This window comes from Halichoerus grypus, chromosome 14 (genome assembly GCF_964656455.1).
Source record: "Halichoerus grypus chromosome 14, mHalGry1.hap1.1, whole genome shotgun sequence".
Taxonomy (NCBI): domain Eukaryota; kingdom Metazoa; phylum Chordata; class Mammalia; order Carnivora; family Phocidae; genus Halichoerus; species Halichoerus grypus.
Window position 1 is genome coordinate 28128657 of NC_135725.1, and position 20609 is coordinate 28149265.

General features: G+C 44.4%; 1 protein-coding gene across 7 annotated transcripts in view; it reads left to right on the forward strand.

The window, feature by feature from the left end:
- AOPEP (aminopeptidase O (putative)) overlaps positions 1–20609 on the forward strand; it is a 337581-nt gene that overhangs the window by 64529 nt on the left and 252443 nt on the right. For 6 of the 7 annotated variants that reach the window (XR_004914923.2, XR_004914927.2, XM_078061964.1 and 3 more), the window contains exons 4-5: positions 3302–3455; positions 11349–11594. Coding sequence is in view for 5 of the 7 variants with exons in the window: in XM_078061964.1 (XP_077918090.1) it covers positions 3302–3455; positions 11349–11594 (400 nt within the window). In the remaining 2 variants the exon portion in view is untranslated. The remainder of the gene's footprint in view (positions 1–3301; positions 3456–11348; positions 11595–20609) is intronic. The other variant, XM_078061966.1, reaches the window with a different exon arrangement.

The window sequence follows — 20609 nt, forward strand, 5'->3', positions numbered from 1 at the left end:
CCTGCATTCTGGGAGCCAACTAAGAGAAGATGGCTGGTGGTCTCAGCATCTGATATGCATATGTTCATTTAATCCCATTCATTTGCCCTCAACTGTGCTGTTTTCCCCCTCCTCCCCCTCACACCGCCCCCAGTCTAGAGGCCTTCTCTTACTCTCTGTATAAAATGAATCTCCAGTTATTTACTGGGGCTTTGGGGGATGGGGAAATAGCCCACATTAGGGGTAGAGTTACTTAAAAATAAAAATATATAAAAAGCGGCGCCTGGGTGGCTCAGTCATTAAGCGTCTGCCTTCGGCTCAGGTCATGATCCCAGAGTCCTGGGATCGAGCCCCGCATCGGGCTCCCTGCTCAGCGGAAAGCCTGCTTCTCCGTCTCCCACTCCTCCTGCTTGCGTTCCTTCTCTCGCTGTGTCTCTCTCTGTCAAATAAATAAAATAAAATCTTTAAAAATATATATATATATATAAAAAAAATCCCTTTACTATCCTTCATTTGGTTTTGGGAGGAAACAAACGTAGCCTCCTGTGTGCAGCCTTCCATTTGTACCTAAAAGCCTCACCATTGCTGTTTATTTACTGATGCCCAAGTGACTGAAGCTTTTAAAAGGGATGGATATTCAGTGGCCCATGGTAAACGCTACAAAGTATCCTTCAGAGAAAGAATGACCAGACCACAGCCCTTTGATTAAGAGAATTCGGTTAGTCAACATTTTTCTTTTAAACCGAGGCTGTTCAGAAGATTTAGTTCCTCACCCACAACTCCTTTCCTCTTCTTTCATCTGCACCCTCCCCCCCCCAGCCTCTCATTGTGTTGCCCAGTCCAAATTGAAGTTCTTGTGGGGCGACCTTGGGGAGGCATCAGGTTGCAGAGGATGAGGTAGTGAAGGGAAGGTGAAAAAACGAGGGAGGTGGGCTCAGGGCAGCACGTCGTGTGGGATCCATGTCATGCTTTTATCCAGACTGCTGTGGACTGCCTCTGCCCCCTTCTTATGGCTGGGGGTCAGAGCCGCAGTGCTCTTTAAAGCCATGGCTTCTTTTAAGCTCAGTAGAAACTACACACATCACTGGACTGGCTCAAACATCACCGGATTTGGTTATCTCTTTAAAGAGGAGCGTGCCTTCAGCTTCTTAGCTGTGGAGAGAGTGATGTGAAGCGTAGCCGCTCTGACTCCAGAAACAGGATGACCTTAGAAGCAAGCTGGAGAGCATGGTTTCCGGTAGTTCTGAGCCTGCCCTTCTATATTCCTTCTTTAAATATCTCCTCTAGTGACTTCAAAACTTGATGTCATGTCATACGTATTCAAACTTGATATCATATGTTTTCCCCTTATGTTTAAATCTTTGTTTCCTATTTAAAATTTTCTCTTTTCTTTTCTTTAAATCTTTCAACAAGTATTTATTGAGCAGCCATATCTGCCAGGTCCTGGGATCGACACAGTCCCTGCCCTCATGGGCTTAGGTCCTGGCAGAGGCCAGTGCAAAGCCTTGGGCTGGTGGGATGGGGCAGTGGGAAGTGCAAAGGGCGACAGATGCTTCCTCGTTTTGGGCAAAGAGGCCCGGGGATGTGAGGAGCCGCGGCCCGAATGAATCTCAGTCATGCCCTTTCCAGGGAAGAGGGCTGACGTCTCCCTGCTGACTCCATGCAGCCATTAAAATTTTGTTTTTTATTGGAGGAGTTCTGTAATGTATTTTTTTGGATCTAAGTTAGTAGAGTTTCAGGGGATAATAAATAATGACCCCTCCACCTTCCTGAGTTCAAAATTAGTTGAGAGACAAAGAAGACAAGCATAGGGAGATAAAAATCTAACCTTTATTATTGATTTTTACCGGTAAAACAAATTGAAAAAGGCCATGTTAGGTCTGCTGGCCAGTATGGGCATGTTACTATTTCGCCCCTGTATTTGACATCCAATCCACTCACTGACCAAATTGGACAATCATAGGCCATGAGTATCTGACCATCTAAAACCTTTAACAAGACCGAGAGGAATAGCTCCTGCAAAGGAGTTAGTAAGGGGCTGAAAGAGAGGCTAGAGGTATTCGTGTAATGGAAGTTCCCTCCATGGAACATGAGGAGAGGAGAAGTGTGTTCCATACATGGGGAGATACCAGTTTCCCTGAAGGCACACCATCAATTTATAGCAGATGCTCAGGAAAAAAAAAATACTGTATTAGATCAGGTTGTATGACACATTCAGATTTCAGAAACATTAAAAGCATTTTGCCTTCTTAGAAGTCAGGAAGGATAGTGTTATAAGCTATCAATCGTTTGTTCTTTCGGTAAACACCTTCACTACGTTTGGCCTGAGTGGTGTGCACACCCTCAGCTGGGGCAGGGAGCCCCTGCTGAAATTCCAGGCCTGTTACAAACTAGCTGGGAGTCCTTGGCTCCCCTGAACCTCTCTAGGCCTGGTTTTCATCTGCTCAATGAGGAATGGGGGACCAGCCCAATACATGAACAGATAAAAAGGATGAGGGATAAACCTAGGCTTCCACAGCTAATTAGTTTCAGAGTTGGGACTAAAACCCAAGTATCTTCCATCCCTAGTCTCATTGTTCTCTACCATATCCAGTTCAGACTGATTCTTAAATTGAATATATACAAAACAGTTTAGCACCACAGAAGCGATCATTCATTTGTTCATTCATTCATTTATTTATTCGTTCAACAGAGCATCTTTTTTTGTGCCAAATACTGTGCTAAGCAATAAGTATGAAGAAAACATGTTCTTGGGGTGCCTGGGTGGCTCAGTCGGTTAAGCGTCTGCCTTCGGCTCAGGTCATGATCCCGGGGTCCTGGGATCAAGTCCCACATTGGGCTCCCTGCTCAGCGAGGAGCCTCCTTCTCCCTCTCCCTCTGCCTGCAGCTCCCCCTGCTTGTGCTCGCTCTCTCTCTCTCTCTGTCAAATAAATAAATAAATAAAATCTTAAAAAAAAAAAAAGAAAACACGTTCTTGTCTCTATATGTAACAGCATGCAGCCTGTGCCCTTATGTGTTTGCAGCCCTTATGTGACCACCTCAAGTACGACCCTTTACTTATAGCCTCACTTGAAGCGCTTCAAACTGATCCCAGGTCTTCAAGGAGATACAGACCTCCTTGGCTGCCCTGAAACCATCAGCCCTCTGTGCTCTCCCTGAGACCTACAGTGATGCCCCTGCGGTAGATATGACCCACCCCTAAGAATAGCTCGTACCATCTTAGCACATAAGTTCTTCAAGCGCCTAAAGAGAAAAACTACAGAGTGAGGTCCAGAACCGTGCACTGGCCTCATTATGGTTGTTTCTCTCCTTCTGTTTCTAGGGTGCGCAAGCTGGCATTACTATGTAACCATGCCGATGCCAGCCTCCACCTTCACGATCGCAGTGGGCTCCTGGACAGAAATGAAGCCAGAGCCCTGCTTGTTCAAGGATCTGGCAGCAGAGAGAGCCCTCTCACCTTCCGAGGCTGACTTCAGGTTGGTATTTGGGAGCTTGCTGAAAAACAAACACTTAAGGGAGCAGTATGATGCATTTATTCCAAGCACTGGGAATGTGAGTCATCCCTGCTGAGAAGCTAAACCAAAATATGATTAATCAAAGCAGGAAAAACCCTACTGGGAGGGAAAGAGAGTTGAGAGGCAGAAATGTGGGCATATTGTTTATGCAGAAAGAAAGAGAAAAGAAGGATATATGAAGTCCTCTGTGAAGTCAGGTGAAATATTTTTATGTGTTTGGGTACGTCAACAGAATCCTCAGATTCAACACTTTCCCTCCTATACTTTTTAACTTTGGTTTTCAGTGCTTATTTGGTCAAAAACACAACTTAATGAAAAGGAGTTGCTTGTCTGTTGGATTACTTTGTAGGCCACTCTGCTGTTTAGGTCCCCGGGACTGCTGTTAGCAGTACATTTGTAGGGTCAGCCCTCCTTCAGTGGGGCTAGTCAGCCTGCTCCGAGCTCAGGACACAAGGTAGCTGTTGCAAGGTCATGGGGCAACGAGTAACCTACTGGGTCAGGACTCCATTAACTTTGGTAGTGATTTCTTCTTTTTTCAGAGTGATCGGAGAAAAATCTGTTTAAAGTTTTTAAGAAGCAGCACAGACCATTAGATATTCACTCACAGCCTCCCCACACGTCCAACTGTTTCTAACTTCGAGAGCCAAAAGGGAGGAGGGGAATGTCCATAGGAGGTACAAAGTGTCCAAATTGTGCATCGTTGCATCATGTTCATTCCTAAGACTTTTACACCCAGCTCAGTTTAATCACTTTTCCTGTTTATACAGAGTCACTAGGTCCATTACCTTCTGGTGGAGAAAGCCTAGAGTAATGGTACAGATGGCTAGTTCATCCTTGAAAACCAACTAAGATATGCTTTTAGTGCAAATTCCTTTTGCGCCGGTTATATTTTGCCATGTTGCTTTCACTCTTACTGCAGTGGCTGCAGTGACGGTTGGTACTGTGAGGACGGAAAGCCACTGAGCCCTCTCCTATGACAGGCATGTCTTATTGCTTGTGTTTTGCTTTTTGGAGGAAGGGAGGTAGTTTCCACTTCCTGCTTAGTAACTTGCCTATTTTGGACTATCTCCCCTGAGCTATACAGAGTATCCGAGGTTGCTTCTTGGATTTTATTTATGCACGCTTGAGGGAAGAGGAGAGTTGTGGACAGAAGTGACATGTGTTACTTTCATGTGGGAATATTTAATTGCATGTGAGACCCTCAAGTGATCCCTTCCCCTGCCACTGAGCTCAGAATAGGCCTCATTTTGCAATTTCGGGTAGCCCAGATTTCTGCGTGGGAAGGACAGGTGCCCTGGAGAGTTACTTGGATGCTCAGTGGACTTGTTATGAGCAAGAAATAAACTTTTTTTTTTTTGTTAAGCCACTGAAACACTGGGGATGTTTGGTATTGCAACATATCCTAGCCTATCCTGAACTGATACAGAAGTCACTGGATGTTTGAAGTCAGGGAAAGTCTTGATCTAAATGTCATCTTGGTTAGTCCTGAGAGTAAGCCTATAAGATAGATAGGCTTTATTATCACAATTTTATAGATAAAGATACTGAGGCTTTAGACAGCAATGTGTCCGTGTTCATATCTCTACTGCGTTACAACACCCGGATTCCTATCTGGGCTTGACTCCTTAAGGAGGTGATTCAGAATCTTACTTGGGGACATTGGGTTTTTTGTTTTGTTTTTTTTAAGATTTATTTATTTATTTTAGAGAGAGAGAGCGCACAAGCGGGAGGGGCAGAGGGAGAAGGAGAGAGAATCTCAAGCAGACTCCACGTGGAGTCCGATGTGGGGCTTGATCCCAGGATCCCGAAATCATGGCCTGAGCCAAAACCAAGAGTCGGACACTTAACTGACTGCGCCACCCAGGTGCCCCTACCTGGGGACTTTTAAAAACTGTGTATGATGTCCATGCCTCACCTGGAGTCTGATCCACCTTCGTACCTGGAGAGTCAGTACCATGACTGAGTGACTGTTAATTGGAATGTGTCACGCTGGTACAGACGACAGAAGTTGAGAGTTCTGCCTTTGAGTGTGAAGCAGTCCGTACTGCTTGGGTAGGGTTCTCGGGGCAAAGCCATTCTTTCCTGCTCTGTGGAATAAAGACTTTGCTTGGGGTTTTCCAATTCTTCATGGTGAAGAAGCAGCCTCAGGGCTGCTTGACTGTCAGAGGAGGTGTGCAGTTGAAATCCGTGTGCCTTAGGGGAAGGCAAAGAAAGAAATGTGTTATTTTGTCCTTCTAGCCATATTCCCAGGGATATGAGGTTGGGGAGCGGGCAGCAACCATTTCTTATGTGTTCCTTCTGCTGCCCAGGGGCCACTGAGGTGGCTTTTCACCTTGTTTGCATCCATAATTGTGAAGGAGGCGGCCGTGGCCACTTCATGTGGGCATCCTGGGAAGAGACGGCATCTGAAATTCCGGTTGGGGTTTAGGGGAAGGGGGTCAGTATGACTTTTTTCTTGTCTTTTCAAATTTGCAACCAGCTGTGAAACAGGCAGAAGGAGAGCACAGGGAAAGTTTTCATAATTGGCCTGAGCTCAGGACTACTCAGGTGCACGACCTCAGTGGGCTTTCTAATACTCCGTTTCCAAGCCAGACAGACTGACCCATCCAGTTACCTGCGCAGCTGGACTGCTGCTGGTCTCCACAGCACAGGTCCATGCAGGCTGCCTCATGGCCAGAAAGTACCCCGTCTGTGGGCAAGCAGATTGGAAAAGAGGAAGCCCAAGAGTGGCCAAGCCGATCAGAGCGGCTGGAGCCAGGTCAAAGGTGCCACTCCAGGGAGGCACATCCTCATGTGGGAACGCGAGGCCTGGGGAACGGAGTCCTTCCCACACTCCCTTCCATGTCTGACATGCTATGATGAAGTTTCCCCTTCATTTATCACCATGCTTGTCCATCAGAAATGTACTGCTGATAAAATAATAGCTTGCATTTGCTTAATCCTTCCCTGGCTGCGTGCTTCATGTGTGCTGTCTTTAGTCATCAGAGGGTAGCTTTGTGTTTTTATCCATTAAATCTCTGGCTCCGTGCTCGGTTTGCCAACAAAGGTACTCTGAAGTGCCAACTGCAGTCGTGTTTTCGGTTATGTTCACATCTGGTCCCCTTGCCTTCCCCGCCCCCCTTTTCTACTTCAAACCTTCCTGAGACCACCAGTTCAATTCACGTAAATGTAACTTTTATAGGGGCCTTATATACCACAGGCTTTCATTTGCCTAAAGTGTTCATCTGGGTCCCAGAAATTTGGCCAAAGTATTGGTCACTGAACTTTTGATCACTGTTCATGTGGGCTAAATTATAGGAAGAACATTCCCTCTTCCAGCTCCAATTCTACACGTGCTCCGGCCCACTCTGGGTGAGCATTTTGGTAAATACATTAATTAGAAGGCATTTAAGTAAACCATTGAAAGTTTATTAATTTTCTTCGGCTGCAGCATAACCGTCTCCAGCCACAGAGGAATCTTTGTATTATGTTTAACCTCTGGAGGCCTTTGTTAAAGCACTGTCTTCACTTTGGGCCCATACAGTTTAGTCACGACACGGAAACTTGGATAAAGTCCAGAGGAACTCAGCAAAAATTATTAAAAGCGTGGAAAATACGTTCCACGAAGAAGAAAAGGCATTGAGGTTGTTCATCCTAAAGAAGGGACGGCTTGGTGGGAGAAGTGGCCTTTTTGAGAGTTGTGAAGTCTATGGAAAGTGGCCTGTGGACCTTGCAGGATGAGGCCCTATTTCTGTATCTCTGAAAGGCTAGGAAAGAAGGAATGATATATAAGTCATGGGGGAAAAATACCAATTTCCAGTACACCCTTTGCTATAAGAGAAGCCTTTCCAAATCTTCCTGCCTTGGTGTGATTTCTCCAGCCCTGGCTCCCTGGTGTAGTTCAGCCTTCTGGTTTTTATAGCACATACTGCATTTTGCTTCGTAAAATCCTAGAATGCCCTAAGGAAACCCATCCAGCTTTCAGGCACAACCACATCATCGTATATATTGACATCATTGTCAACAACTCATTGGGGGCTGGTGCTGGCGTTTTGAACACTTGTGATTTTTACCGTATCCAAGCATCTACTCTGCTTGCTAAAATATGTTAATAAATTGTCTAAACATCTTACTGTGTGTCACTGTACTCATCAGAATTTTAAATTTTTTCTTCCAACAAAACTGTAAACTCCTCAAAGGTAGGGTTGGAAATTTATTCGTATGTCTGTACGTGGCATACCTTTGGGGTGCCTTGAGTAGAGCAAGAATGCAGGAAATAATTACTAAATTGTCGGGTTGAACTGTGAAAAAAGGACGTGCATTTCCAGGGGAAACTTCCAGTGATTCCTTTTGAGCCTATGACAGGGAAATGTCTGTGTCAGCTACTTTCAATACATCTCATTCTCGAAACAAGAGGAGGGCTGAAGGAGAGAACCTCTTTAGGCAACTTCCAATCTTGTGATTCTAAGTGAAACGTGGTCACCCTTCTTCTGTGGAGAAACCTCTTGTAAAATAATTTCAGCCCAGAAGTCGTAGGAGAGGGAACCAATGTTCTGGTTCCCATCATTTACCAGCCTAATATTTATTTCACCAGTTCTTCCCACTCTTGGCAATATTAATGGGCAACATTGACAAGGAGGAGCAGGAAACCAGAGAACCACAGAGCAGCTGAGCTCAGCTTCTAGAAAAATCCAGGACCCAAATTTACTCAAGAAGATTAATGCAGTATGTGGGGAAGGAAGGTCGGGAGGGAGGAGCTTATGATGACTCACGATGTGACGAAAAGAATAGTTCTTATTCCTTAGGAATGTTGTGTGGATTAATTGGGATAATGCACATGAAGTGTTCAGAACAGTTCTTGCCACATAGTAAATATTCAGTAGCAGTTGTGGGAGGAGTTATTGTTTATTATTCTTATTATCATCAGTGCAGATTATTTATAAATAACAATCAAGCATTATTATTAATCTTAACTATTAAAATATTTACCCTGATTACAAGTGTGGGCACAGGGAATAGCGATTTGCAAATGCTTGATTCGCTGATGATACTGAGAGTAGGTTGGAGCAGGCACAGAAATGAACAGCTGAAGGTTAGTGGGGAAGGAAGCATGTTTGAGTGAATTCTGGCTTCATGGAGGACTATTCATGACATTAGAAACGTACGATATTCCCTCACCACATCAGGAACAAGGCTGTTGGCATGAAGAGGGGCGGGGGCCTCATGTGGAGAGTTGCCATAGAATCACAGTGCCAGAAGAAACCTTAGAAACCATTTTTTGTTTTTTTTAATTAAAGTATAATTAACATACAATAAAATGCACAGATCTTAAGTGTTTGGCTTGATGAGTTTTTGATCATCGTTTACACCCTAAACTGATACAGAGAACGCTCCCACACCCAGTAAGTTCCCTCTAATCAATTCCTCCCCCCCGCCCCCTGCAGCCATTTTTGTGAGACCATGGTAGAGACGACGAGAAGGAGCCCCCAGGTACTGAGGGGCTTTCCTCACGTCACAGTTAGCCCGTCTGAGAAAAGCCACTGAAGCCCAGCTTTCCTGATCCCGATGTCAGAACCTTTGTGTCATCTTCCCTGATGCCACTTCCATTTTTTAAAAAATTTTATTTATTTATTTGAGAGAGAGAGAGAGATCACATGCACGTGAGCAGGGGGAGGGGCAGAGGGAGAGAGAGATCTCAGACGGACTCCCCACTGATGCCTGATGCTGGGCTCTATCTCATGACCCTGAGATCATGACCTGAGCCGAGATCAGGAGTCTGACGCTTAACTGACTGAGCCACCCAGGTGCCCCAGCCACTTCCATTTTTATTGGGAGCCTTAATGGTCTCACTTACCTGTAGCTTGATTGCCTTAAAGTCCTGCATTTTCTTCCAGGCTTTGATTATGAAAAACGGTGCTAATACACACAGCTGGAATAACCTTCATCCCCCTGGCTAGAGCTATTCATATCCAGAGAGAATTTAACTCACCTTTTCTCTTCAACAAATTGTGTGGTTTTGTTTTTTGTTTTTTGTTTTTTTTTGAGAGAGAGAGAGAGTGTGAGCACTCGAGCTGGGGAGGGGAGAGGGGCAGAGGGAGAGGGAGAGAGAGAAAATCCCAAACAGGCTCCATGCCCAGTGTGACCCTGAGATCATGACCCGAGCTGAAATCCAGAGCCAGATGCTCAACAGACTGAGCCACCCAGGTGCCCCTACAAATTGGCTTCTTTTTTTTTTTTATACCTCCAACTATTCTCTGACCTTTCTTGGCTGCAAGAAATAGTCTGGCCCCATGATAATTTTCTAGATAGGCCGGTGGAATACCTCTGCGAAATTATGCTTTCATAAGTAGAATTTAAACTTACGCCCTAACTTTGTACTGAAGATGCCTCCACACCTCCAGTCTCTCCATTATTTAATGTGCTCTGAAAGTTTTTTAGTAGAGTGTAAGCTTAAATTATTATCGCCCATTATACATCTCTGTAAATATATTAGGTGATTAACTCAATAAATGGCTTCATAAGACCTTTGGGTACTTGTCATTGGGTAGACATTTGCAACATTTTCATGTTAAATGCTTACCACCAGGCACCTGTCCTCACTTTCTCCATAAAGCAAGGGTATCAATCCAGGGGCGTTGGCTAGCATTCGATGTCAGTCATTATATTCTTGCTGTCACCTTATCCTGGCAGAAGTGTTGAGGGGTCTCCAACCATTTTTCTTACCCTCACCAGTGGTGAAATGTCCCCCGTGCTGGAAGCTGTGTTCTATGCACCAGGCTGGGGGGATGGCGAGGCTTATCTCCAGAGCTGTGTGGATCTCCTTGGGCGGAGCTGGCTTTGGATGAGCGAAAGGCACTTTAGAAATCTGGAGAGGAATTATTGTTGTGGCGTGCCCCTTTTGGGACATGCCAGCATTTTAAGATTTCTCATTATTCACCGTGACTCCAACAAAAACCCATAGTTAGAATTATAATTTGTAAATTAAAATTAGAGGGGCTTTCCATTGTGTTTGAATAAAGGATGTGTGAACAGGCAAAAAAAATTGAGTTCCCTTTGATGTGGGTTTCTTTGTGTAGATAAGTTCTCTCGAGGCCTATGAGTCAGGTTCTAGGAATTCTTGCTCGGCTCCACCTTTGACAGAAGAACTGGCAGTGATCAGATGGTACCGGCTGGGCTCTGATCTGTTTCCTTAAAAGGTTGATTCAGTTCAATTTGTATCGAAAGAGCACTGGGGAAGGTATTGTTTCAAAAATGCCTCTGTATTCTGTAAGAACACAACTTCTGATGGCCTTTAATAAGAGCACCTAGATAACTTTTGAGTAAAATGGATTGTGTTCTTTTGAAAAGTTGAAACCTGTCCTATCAGTGGGTTCATTATTCTACCTGAGTCCACATCTTTTATTCTAGGAAATTCCAGAATGGGATCCCAAATTTGGCTTTGCACCATCCTTAACGTTCTGAGTTACGAGTTGTTTCTGATTTGGAGATTTTTTTCCATGGTGATATTTGAAAAGCACATTTCTGAGGGCAGAAATTTTGCTTTTTACTTTCAGGAGGGGGTTGTTTCGTTGCTTTGAGTCTTGGAGGGTTTCCCCCTGTTATTCTAAAATAAGTGGTAAAATCTACTTTCACTTAGTTTAGATTGAAGCTATTCAGTCAATTCAGCGCGTCAGTAAGTATTTTGACCAGTAAGTTTTCACTGCTGCACAGAAACAGCCAAGCCAAGAATTCAGTTGAACTGTCTTGATTGGGAGCCCATGTGAACCACTGTCTCTTAGAAGTTGTGCACGTCTGCGAGAGTTGCTCACCTCCACGGCAACAAGAATAAACCTGATTTACCATAAAGCGCATCTGTTTATTTTGTGTTGTTCCCAGGTATGTTGGCGTTTGTGGTCACACGGAATACCCCTGCCGCTTCCAGAATCCTTCCGCTACCACCCAGGAAATTGTTCCTCATCGGGTCTTTGCCCCAGTGTGCCTCCAGGGTGCCTGTCAAGAGACCCTTTTGCAGCTGGTCCCCCCGTGCCTCTCAGCAGCACACTCCATCCTGGGAACACACCCATTCTCCAGGCTGGACATCCTCATCGTTCCTGCCAACTTCCCGAGTCTGGGGATGGCCAGGTATGTTGTGCCATGGTGGCACTCGGATTACATGCTTTGGAATGACTTCGACGATTTCTTGCTTTTCCTGAACGCTGTCAGAGCTGCCATTTGGTTAGGATGGTCTGCTTGGACCTCTCATTGCTGCCTTGAGGGAGAGTTCGCGTGTAGATTCCACCACGGGGGAGGGAGCCTTTAGGTGTCACGGGCTCAATCAACTGCCTTGAAAATAAAAAGCTCACGTTGTTGCTCGGATTGAAAACACATTGTGCCCCCAGAGTGATGTATGTTGGACCGTGGCTGATGAGTGGCTGGTTAGCTTGCTTAGGTGGTGAGAGCACAATGCTAATGAGCACAAGGTCATAGCTCTGGGCAGAGTAACACAACTTAGTTCCAGGGCCACAGGCTGCTCACCTAATCCTGACCAGCTGTCTCATCCATTCTCGACATTGGTCACAAGGGCAACGACTCGAGAGCCCCTGTGTCAGAGAGACTGTGGATGGATCAGTGTAAATCCATCACCGCTGCTGGAAAAACAGCTCAAAGCAGATGGCTTACTGGGGGGGTGGGGAGGTGGGGGGGAGTCACTTGTCTTGCTACTATTTTTAAATATAATAAGTGCATTATTCTTACTGTTTTCTCAGTTTTGTTCTTACGGAAAATCAAGACACGCAAGTTGAACCTTTCCCTCTCTGTTATTTTCATCTAAAACTCGTTCCTTGATGCTGTCGTTCATTCAGTAATAGGTACCTGAGTTTCCCTTGGCATTTTACTTGTTATGCACTCTGGATTTTACTTGGTTATATTTCTGTTTGAAAATCTTAATCATTAACAGTGAATATGCTTGACTAAGGATAGGAAGAATAAGCTCATCAAAACACGTGACTTTAAGTTTTTCCCTATTAGTCAAGGAAATTCCTGCTGCCAGTTAATTTCCATGCTTTGGAGCAGCTGTTGTTTGTGGTGTTTTCCCTGAAAACTGCATACATTCTGAGTCGAAAAGAACTGACCAGAACATTTGCTTTTGATCTTTACTACATACGTATACTTTTTAAAGCTGGCTAGCTATTCTTAATCCTTGAGGAGGTCTGAGAAAGTCATTTAGGCTGATTTTTTATCCTGTATTTATGAAGATAATGGAAATGTAGAAACTAGGGTAATTGTCTATATTTGGTAACATGCATCAGTATTGTTTGGGATGTCTATATATAGAATTTGTCTTAACAAGGGGGCTTCTTCGGTCCCTTTGAAGAGTCTGCTGGACTTAATTTAAGCAGAATTGTTGGCGACGAAGAAAGGGTTGTTCATTAAATGTTTCTCATTTGTACCCAGTTTTGAGGGGCTGTATTTATTTGGGAGTCTTTAGCACTTTATGAGAGTTGCAGTTTTTCAGGGCATGTTTGCTAACAGTTCCAAGTTCTGACCTGAGGGAACCAGAGGCAGAGTATTTTTCATACAGAGGACCTCATTTTCTGTAGCTCCTTCCTGACAGCAGTCTGCCAAAACCAGAATTTGTTGACCTGCAGGCCATTCTGTGAAGCCTCTCTTTGCAAGTTTGCATGCCCAAGCAGGTAGGCAGTGGGTTTACTGCTTTTTGAGATATTTAAAGTGACTTAAACATGCTTAACTCTGTATTTTGAAAGTAAGAAGCCTAAGAACCCTAAGGCCAAATGGTACTGGGCACAAATGTCAGAAAATGTGGTGGTGATAATAACTCAGCAGCAACAAGACTGCTTTTATGCTTAAAAACAGAAGAACCATACATTTAAAAATTTGTGGTTGGTTGTCAAATATCATTTTCCCCCCATTTTTTTCTTTCTTTTTAGACAGTGGAAGTAGTCTGCCCTGGTCTAGATGTTTTCCTGAGCTTAGTTAACTGTTCCCTGTATTTGAGATGCAGAGGGAGGATTATGGTATCTTCCACTGCCAGTTGGGGGTGGGGGGGAGCACTGTGTTTTTCCTAACTGTGGCCTAAATTGATTCCACTTGGCTTGGCTTGACTCTCGCGGGATCCCAACACCTTGGGCCACATGCAACTGAGTGGGGTTTATGACTCAGCTGGCTCCCGGGGCCCTGCTGCCTTATTTATGGTCAGGGCTTTGCTTGGGGCTCTGTAAAAGCAAAGCTGGAACAAAAAATGACAGTCTTGTAGGTCAGCTCTGTACCCTAAACAGGAACAGAGAAATCCCGAGTCTAGTAGGAACCATCCCAAAAGACCTCTGTACTGAAACTTGTCATTGTCTTGTTCATTGTAATGCACTAAAGATCAAAGGATTTCTTGGTAGATTAAATGGTTCTTTGCTGAGTTCACATTTTATAAACATGTATGCGAGATCATAAATTCCATACCTCTGGACTTCTTTAGTGATTAGGTCCTAATCATAATGAATACCATTTTATACCATTGTAGTATTCTTTTTTTGGTGAATGGCATTAAACATTCCCATATGAACTAAAGTGGGTAAATTGTTAGTAACCATTTTGAAGAGTTTTTAAAATTTTTGGATGACATCTGTAAAGATTTCACTGTATTTGAAATATTACATATCATAGTTTGTATGGATAATCTTAAAACTCTCCTCTCTCTTTGGAGCCCGATTCTTCTATTTCAGTAAAGTGGGGAGAAACACACTTGTATAATTTGAATGTATGATAATTACAGATCAGCTTATCAGAAGGTAAATGACACAAAGACAACGTTTTAGAACTTGGAATGCTTTTCCAACATAGCAGTAACTAGACCATCTATCAAGACTGCACATCATGGTTTTTGGTCACCTTATGTATAAGAGGAACCCCCCGTCCTTTTCTCAATCACTGTTCCAGGGGAGAGATGCTTTCATTCTGTTCTGATTCTGAGAAAAATCCCTAGTTTGCCTTTAAGACACTACTGACTAGTTGTAGTCCATAATTTTCTCATTCAGTGCACATAGGCTTTCTGTTTTTGTTTCATTTTGCTTGTCCTTCCATAGAGGCCGAGTCTGCCATATAAGGAGCTGCAGAGTGTACCTTTCTTGGATTGAGTAATATGGTGTCTAGCCAAAGATATGAATGCATTTTAAGTGAATCTGCAACGTATAGACACATTCTCTTCATGTTGGTATAATTAGCATTCTGCCATTTTCATTGTGTTCTCGTATTTTCTCAGGTGTCTCAGCTAGGGATGGACTAGTAAGCCTCATTTCCCAGGTATTGAGAAATACATGAAAGGAGCTCATCATCATGCTTACACTCTTTGTTATAATAATAATAATGTTAATGAAATAATATCCTGGAACCAGATTTATGACAGTTGCTTAAAAATTAACACCTCAGTCTTACCTCTGTCGGTGTTTATAATAAATGCTTTGCTTCGCCATTTGTCTTTCAGCAGCTCACAATTACATGTCACGGGGCATAATTAGGTTGGCAGAACTACCTTGCTGACATCCAAATACATTCTTTTTTTTTTTTTTTCTCCTCTATTTGAATTTCAAGAATCTCCTGCAAATCATTTCAGAGCGGTTTTATGTCTAGAGCACCGAATAAAAAAAGCTGTGTTTTCTGTGACTCTGCTTCCCTGCTGTACCATTCACAGGTAGCTTCACCCCTAGTTCCACTTGGAAAATTGGGAAAAAAAAAAAAGTGGCAGTGTGGTTGACATTAGGTGACAATTCTGCTTTCACTTGTTTTTCCACTGGTTTCGTCCCAGATTGTTTTGTTCGTCTGTACATTGTTTATTTATTCATCTATTCATCCTTCCGGTAAATTTCTATTAAGCACATACTGTGTGCCAGGTAGGATTTAAGATGCTGAGTCTACAGGGGTGAACAAGATTGATGCGATCTCTGTCATCACGGAACTTACATTCTAGTCAGGGGAGAGAACTGTGTACTTAAAAACCAGGACTAAGATGTATGCTATGAACAATAAAAACCAACTCAGTGACAGAGTGATCGTTAGGGTCTGAGGTGGGGGGTGGTGGCAAACTCTTTTTTTTTTTTTTAAGATTTTATTTATTTATTTGACAGAGAGAGACACAGTGAGAGAGGGAACTCAAGCAGGGGGAGTGGGAGAGGGAGGAGCAGACTCCCCACTGAGCAGGGAGCCCAATGCGGGGCTCGATCCCAGGACCCTGGGATCATGACCTGAGCCGAAGGCAGACGCTTAACGACTGAGCCACCCAGGCGCCCTGGCAAAGTCTTCTTTAAAGAGTGGCAGGTGCCACAAGACTGAAAAACAGAAAGGAGCCAGCCGCGTGAACAATCTGGGAGAAAAGCAACCCAGGCTGAGGGAGTTCAGGTCCAAAGGCCCCAAGGTGGGAACCACTGAGATGGGCTGGAGGGCAATGAGATTTTAGAGTGGCTTTTCTTAGTTCCCTCCTTACACTCATTTTAGGTGCCAGGAGGTCCCATGGTCCCTCAGGTCTTGGGTCACCAAGCCACCTGTGCACCAGTATGAGGAGAGCTAGGAAGAGCACCAAGAAATGGCAGAGGTTGAGTGGGGATTGATGGTTCTGGGCCGTCGGGAGTTATGGGGAGAGAGTCGCAAGAGAGGTCATCTTTTCTCGGTTTTATGAGAACCAGCAGTGCCATACCGTCTTGGGATTGGCTAGTTAGAACCTGACTTGGCTTAGCAACTGCTGTCCTTGAGAAGAATTCGCCACTGTGGGGGCATCAGAGTTCCTGGCGCAAGGCCTCCAACTCTCCCTTTGTGGAGCAGGGAGAAAGCAGTCCCAGGGCACCACGTTTCCCTTCCCCGCTGGCTGCTGGTGGATTCCTTCCCAGCTTTTTTGACACGTGAGGTCACAGGGAGGGAGGCAGTGTTTTTATGTTTGCTCATCCTAATTTTTAAGTTTCTCAAAGACTGAACAAAAATAGGATTGATAGAGAGCAGAGAGAAATAATCATCAATTACTTAAATATCTTCAGTGTGCTTCGCAGCCAGAGAAAGACTGTAAAGCTCCCTATTATACATGGCTTGTTCTAAAGATGTGATTGTGCAATAAAGGGCTTCTGGGTGCTTACACTAGTTCCTGACTATTGCAGGCACAGTTTTCTCAAGTACCCCAATTTGGGGGAATGAACGGTGTGCACATACATGCCCAAGAATGAACGTCACCAGCTTTCCCTCCGCTCCCTCCTCCTGGGGTTAGACAGGGTGTTGTCCTGTTTATTCTTATCTCCCAGCCAATGTGTAATAGAATAAGCAAAACATAACATGCTGGTACAAAGGGCCTGTTGTTTTCAGCCTTCTAATTGTGCTCCTTTCTGCTGGGGAAGGAAGCAGTCATAAATTTCTGTCATTATCTTAAGTAGTAAGGTTTCACAGCTTTGGGAATTTTTCTGTGCTTGTTCTTTGTTAGCTTCTACTTGAATTTTTTGATCCCCCCCCCCAAACCGAAACTGCCATATTTTTAACCAGTCCTTTACATTTGGGGGGCTGTGACCCCATGGTTTCAATGCAGGGTGCAAACATAGTGATTCTTTCCTTTGGGATTCTGATTGGAGCTGTAAAAGAGTGCACCTCTCTTTGATGTGCTGAGGATTTGGAGGGGGGTGTCTATGTGTGGGTTTTGTTTCTTGGTTATTGTTCTTTGTCTCCCAAACTCTCACATTCTCTAATTTCTTTCTGAATGGATTGTTTTTAAAAATATTTTGAAGGGGCATTTCTTTCCCCTGTTTTCAAGCGTAATTCTGTTTTTTCAAGTAGGTAGGTGTGAATGATAGAAAGCAGCTCATACCAGCCTTGTCTTTTTCCTGCAAGATTTTCGTCCTTTGTTTACTGGCACCCCTGCCACTGCTGTAGTGATGAACACGTGGGTGAGTAGTGAGGGCCACGCCAGGAGGCTGAACTCCCAAACATCCGCTTTGTCACTTTCTTTATGTTCATATCTCCATTTCATTTCTGATCTCTATTTTTCTTCTTGAGAAAATTATCTGACTTTGTTTCCCTCTTACCTTATAGAGAAGGTTCTCCTGTGTTGTAGTTCTTGTATTTTTCTTTCTTGAAACAGAAACTGGTATTCCTAAGGTCATGTTCTTCTGGGACTCTGAAAGCCCTTGGCTTTAGTTTTGACAATACCAGTTTATACTGAGAGGCAGGTAGCGCGAAGGTGTACGTATGCTCCATTCTTCAGGGCACAGGTGCAGGAGGATCTATGATGTCCCCACATCATGTAGAGCCAGCAAGTCGGAGAGAGATGTAGAAAGGCCTCATCCTTGGATGGCTCTTGGAATCTGGGGTTCAGACTTAAGCAAGTGTTTTATATAACCCTCCGTGAGGTATATGTATTTGCTTCAGGGTCTGTCCATGGAAATCATAGTGTCATGGAGTCTACCTGAAGCTCAGCATTCACTGTGGGCTCATTTTGAGGCAGCCACAGAATCTGGGTACCAGGCAAATTCCTGGATCACATGAGTATGCTGGGGCCTTGCTCGCTCTCTCTTTCTCTCTCTTTCTCTCTTCTGTTGGAACAATAGCAGAGTGAACTCACAGCTTTTGGCTTAGCCAGAATCTTCTTGCCATCAAACAGCTGCGCTGCTTGTCAGACCCAGAAGTAGCATTTTATCATCATTACGCCATGATTCCTCATCCTCTGAAAGATTACGCTTAAGTGTTTTGTTTTCTTTGAACTGTTCTCCACACACATAGACTGACAGTCCTACCTTCACAGAACACTGCTGGGCCATCCTTCAAGAGAAGTTGTCAGGCCTTTGAAAGACCTTCCTGAAGCAATCATCCCTCTGCCTACATTTGTAATCTTCTTCTTTCCATAGGCCCCTAATCTCTTCCAGCCCTTGAGCCTGAGATGGCCAGTCGGCACTACCTTTCCCTTTTTTCCATTGCAAAGAAAAGCCTTTTATTTTTCTCCCCTCCCACTTACTTCCCCACAGAAGCATCATTACTGAGTAGAACATCCACTCCCTGGGTGAAAAAGAACAATGGAATTCAATGTGCAAAGTTGCCTGAGTTGGAATATTCCCAGTCTTGCAGGTTCTCACTCCTCAGACCACTACACAGAGAGAGCAAAATGCTACCAGCTTCTGGACCGTGTTACGTATATACGTGGGCATGGAGCTGTGTCCGTATCTCTTTGAAGGCTAGACTCCTTTGGGGGAAAACACCAACCCTGGAAACAGTCCTCACGCAAGGTACAATGTATAAATAGCTCCGCTTAGTGGGAACATAGCCTCTGTTGTATTATAGCCAATATGCACCTGGAACCCACCGACATCTGAGCCACAGAAGCCTGTGTGCATAAAGTGGGTAAGAAATTGCCTTGTCGCTTTACCCCACCCCTGAAATGTGACTGGAAAAGGGTAGCAGATACCTTTTGTTAAAAAGTAGTGTTCACGTTAAAAGGCCAAAGATGTAAGGAAGCGCTCGTTTAAAAAATGGATTACTTTTTAAGAAATTGATTACTTTGTAGGATTTGCAGGTATGATGCAAAAGTTCACCCTGACTTAACCCAAGTGGAGCTCAGAGGAGAACATGTTATATTTCTTGGTTAACTAACCATGCTATTTATAGAGGTGACTCCTCAGAAAGTCTAGACATTGTTCCGGGAAGACAGAATGCCAAATCTGCCCTTCACTTTCCCAGTTAGCTTGCTGAAAATAACCACCTCCCCTTCTCACCATAAAATGGAAATCTTAGAATTCCATTTCAGGAGAGTGTGAATGATACTTGGGCTCCCCGGCCAGGGCTTGGGATGGGCAAGGAGGAGAGGGTGCTCTTGTGATCCTGGGGACCCACCCTGGGCCTTTGCTCCCTGGAGGCCAGTTTGCTGAGTTGTGGGGACTGTGATTGGCAGATCCTCATTTCTGAGTTGGTCTCCTCCAAGAAGAGACCCTGAGGACCTACTCTGAGAGTGAGCCAGCTGCAGGTTCTGGCTTTTACCACACATGTGCCATTTGTGAACATCCTATGGAAAGCTGGCATTTGGAAAGGCCTGGATGGGCAAAGCCAAGAATTTGTTCGGTAGACGTGTATCAGTGGGCAGGTGTGATGAATGCTGATGATTCTGTGGCTGCAAGGAGAGAGGAGACCTAAAGTCTGAATTAGGGTTTTCTACAGCAGGTTCCAGGGAAGACTAGTTTTGTGGAATGTTAATAATGTGGGAAAAGGAACTGTGGCTTAATTAATTGAGGAAATGAATGGATTAAACAGAGTTAAAATGGAGTCTTTGCTGGAGGACTTCTAAGAAAGCCTTTAATATCCTTATTATCCTGATTTATCCTGGTGTGTATGTGCCTATTGAAGACAGGGCCAAAAGGTGCAGTATTCCTCCGTATGCCGTGCCCAGGGATCCCCCTTGATAGTGTGCATTCCATGGGGCCATCATGGTCTCGAAGAAGCCACCTCCTCAAAACAAACATTTGAGGGGCGCCTGGGTGGCTCAGTAGTTGAGTGTCTGCCTTCGGCTCGGGTCGTGATCCCTGGGTCCTGGGATGGGGCCCCGCATCGGGCTCCCTTCTCCTCGGGAAGCCTGCTTCTCCCTCTCTCGCTCCCATTGCTTGTGTTCCTGCTCTCACTATCTCTCTTTCTCTGTCAAATAAATAAATAAAATATTAAAAAAAAAAAAAAAACCTTTGAGAAGTGATTCTATTCCAAAATATCCTGGAGTCCATTATGTAGCCGGCTGTGGAGTCCATCTTTCCTTGTATCAGGGTCACTTGAAGGCCTGCCATGTGTCAGGCCCTGGCAAGGGCCTTGCTTTATCATGGTGAGGAAGACGGGCCCACAGCTCAGTGCAGGAGGCCCCACGCTTTTCTGATTATACATCTCTTTTTGAACAGTCACCCCCTCCATATATTTATATGCGTTTATAAGTTATATACATTTAGTACAGTGTTAATATACTGGGTATACTAAAAAATACAAAAATAGAAATTTAGAAGGATGAGAAAAAAATATTTTTAAAGACGTACTCATTTCTTAGAGAGAGAGCGCACAAACAGAAGGGGCAGAGGGAGAGAATCTCAAGCAGACGCCTCACCTAGCCCAGAGCCTGACACAGACCTCGATCCCACAACCCCGGGCTCAATCCCATGA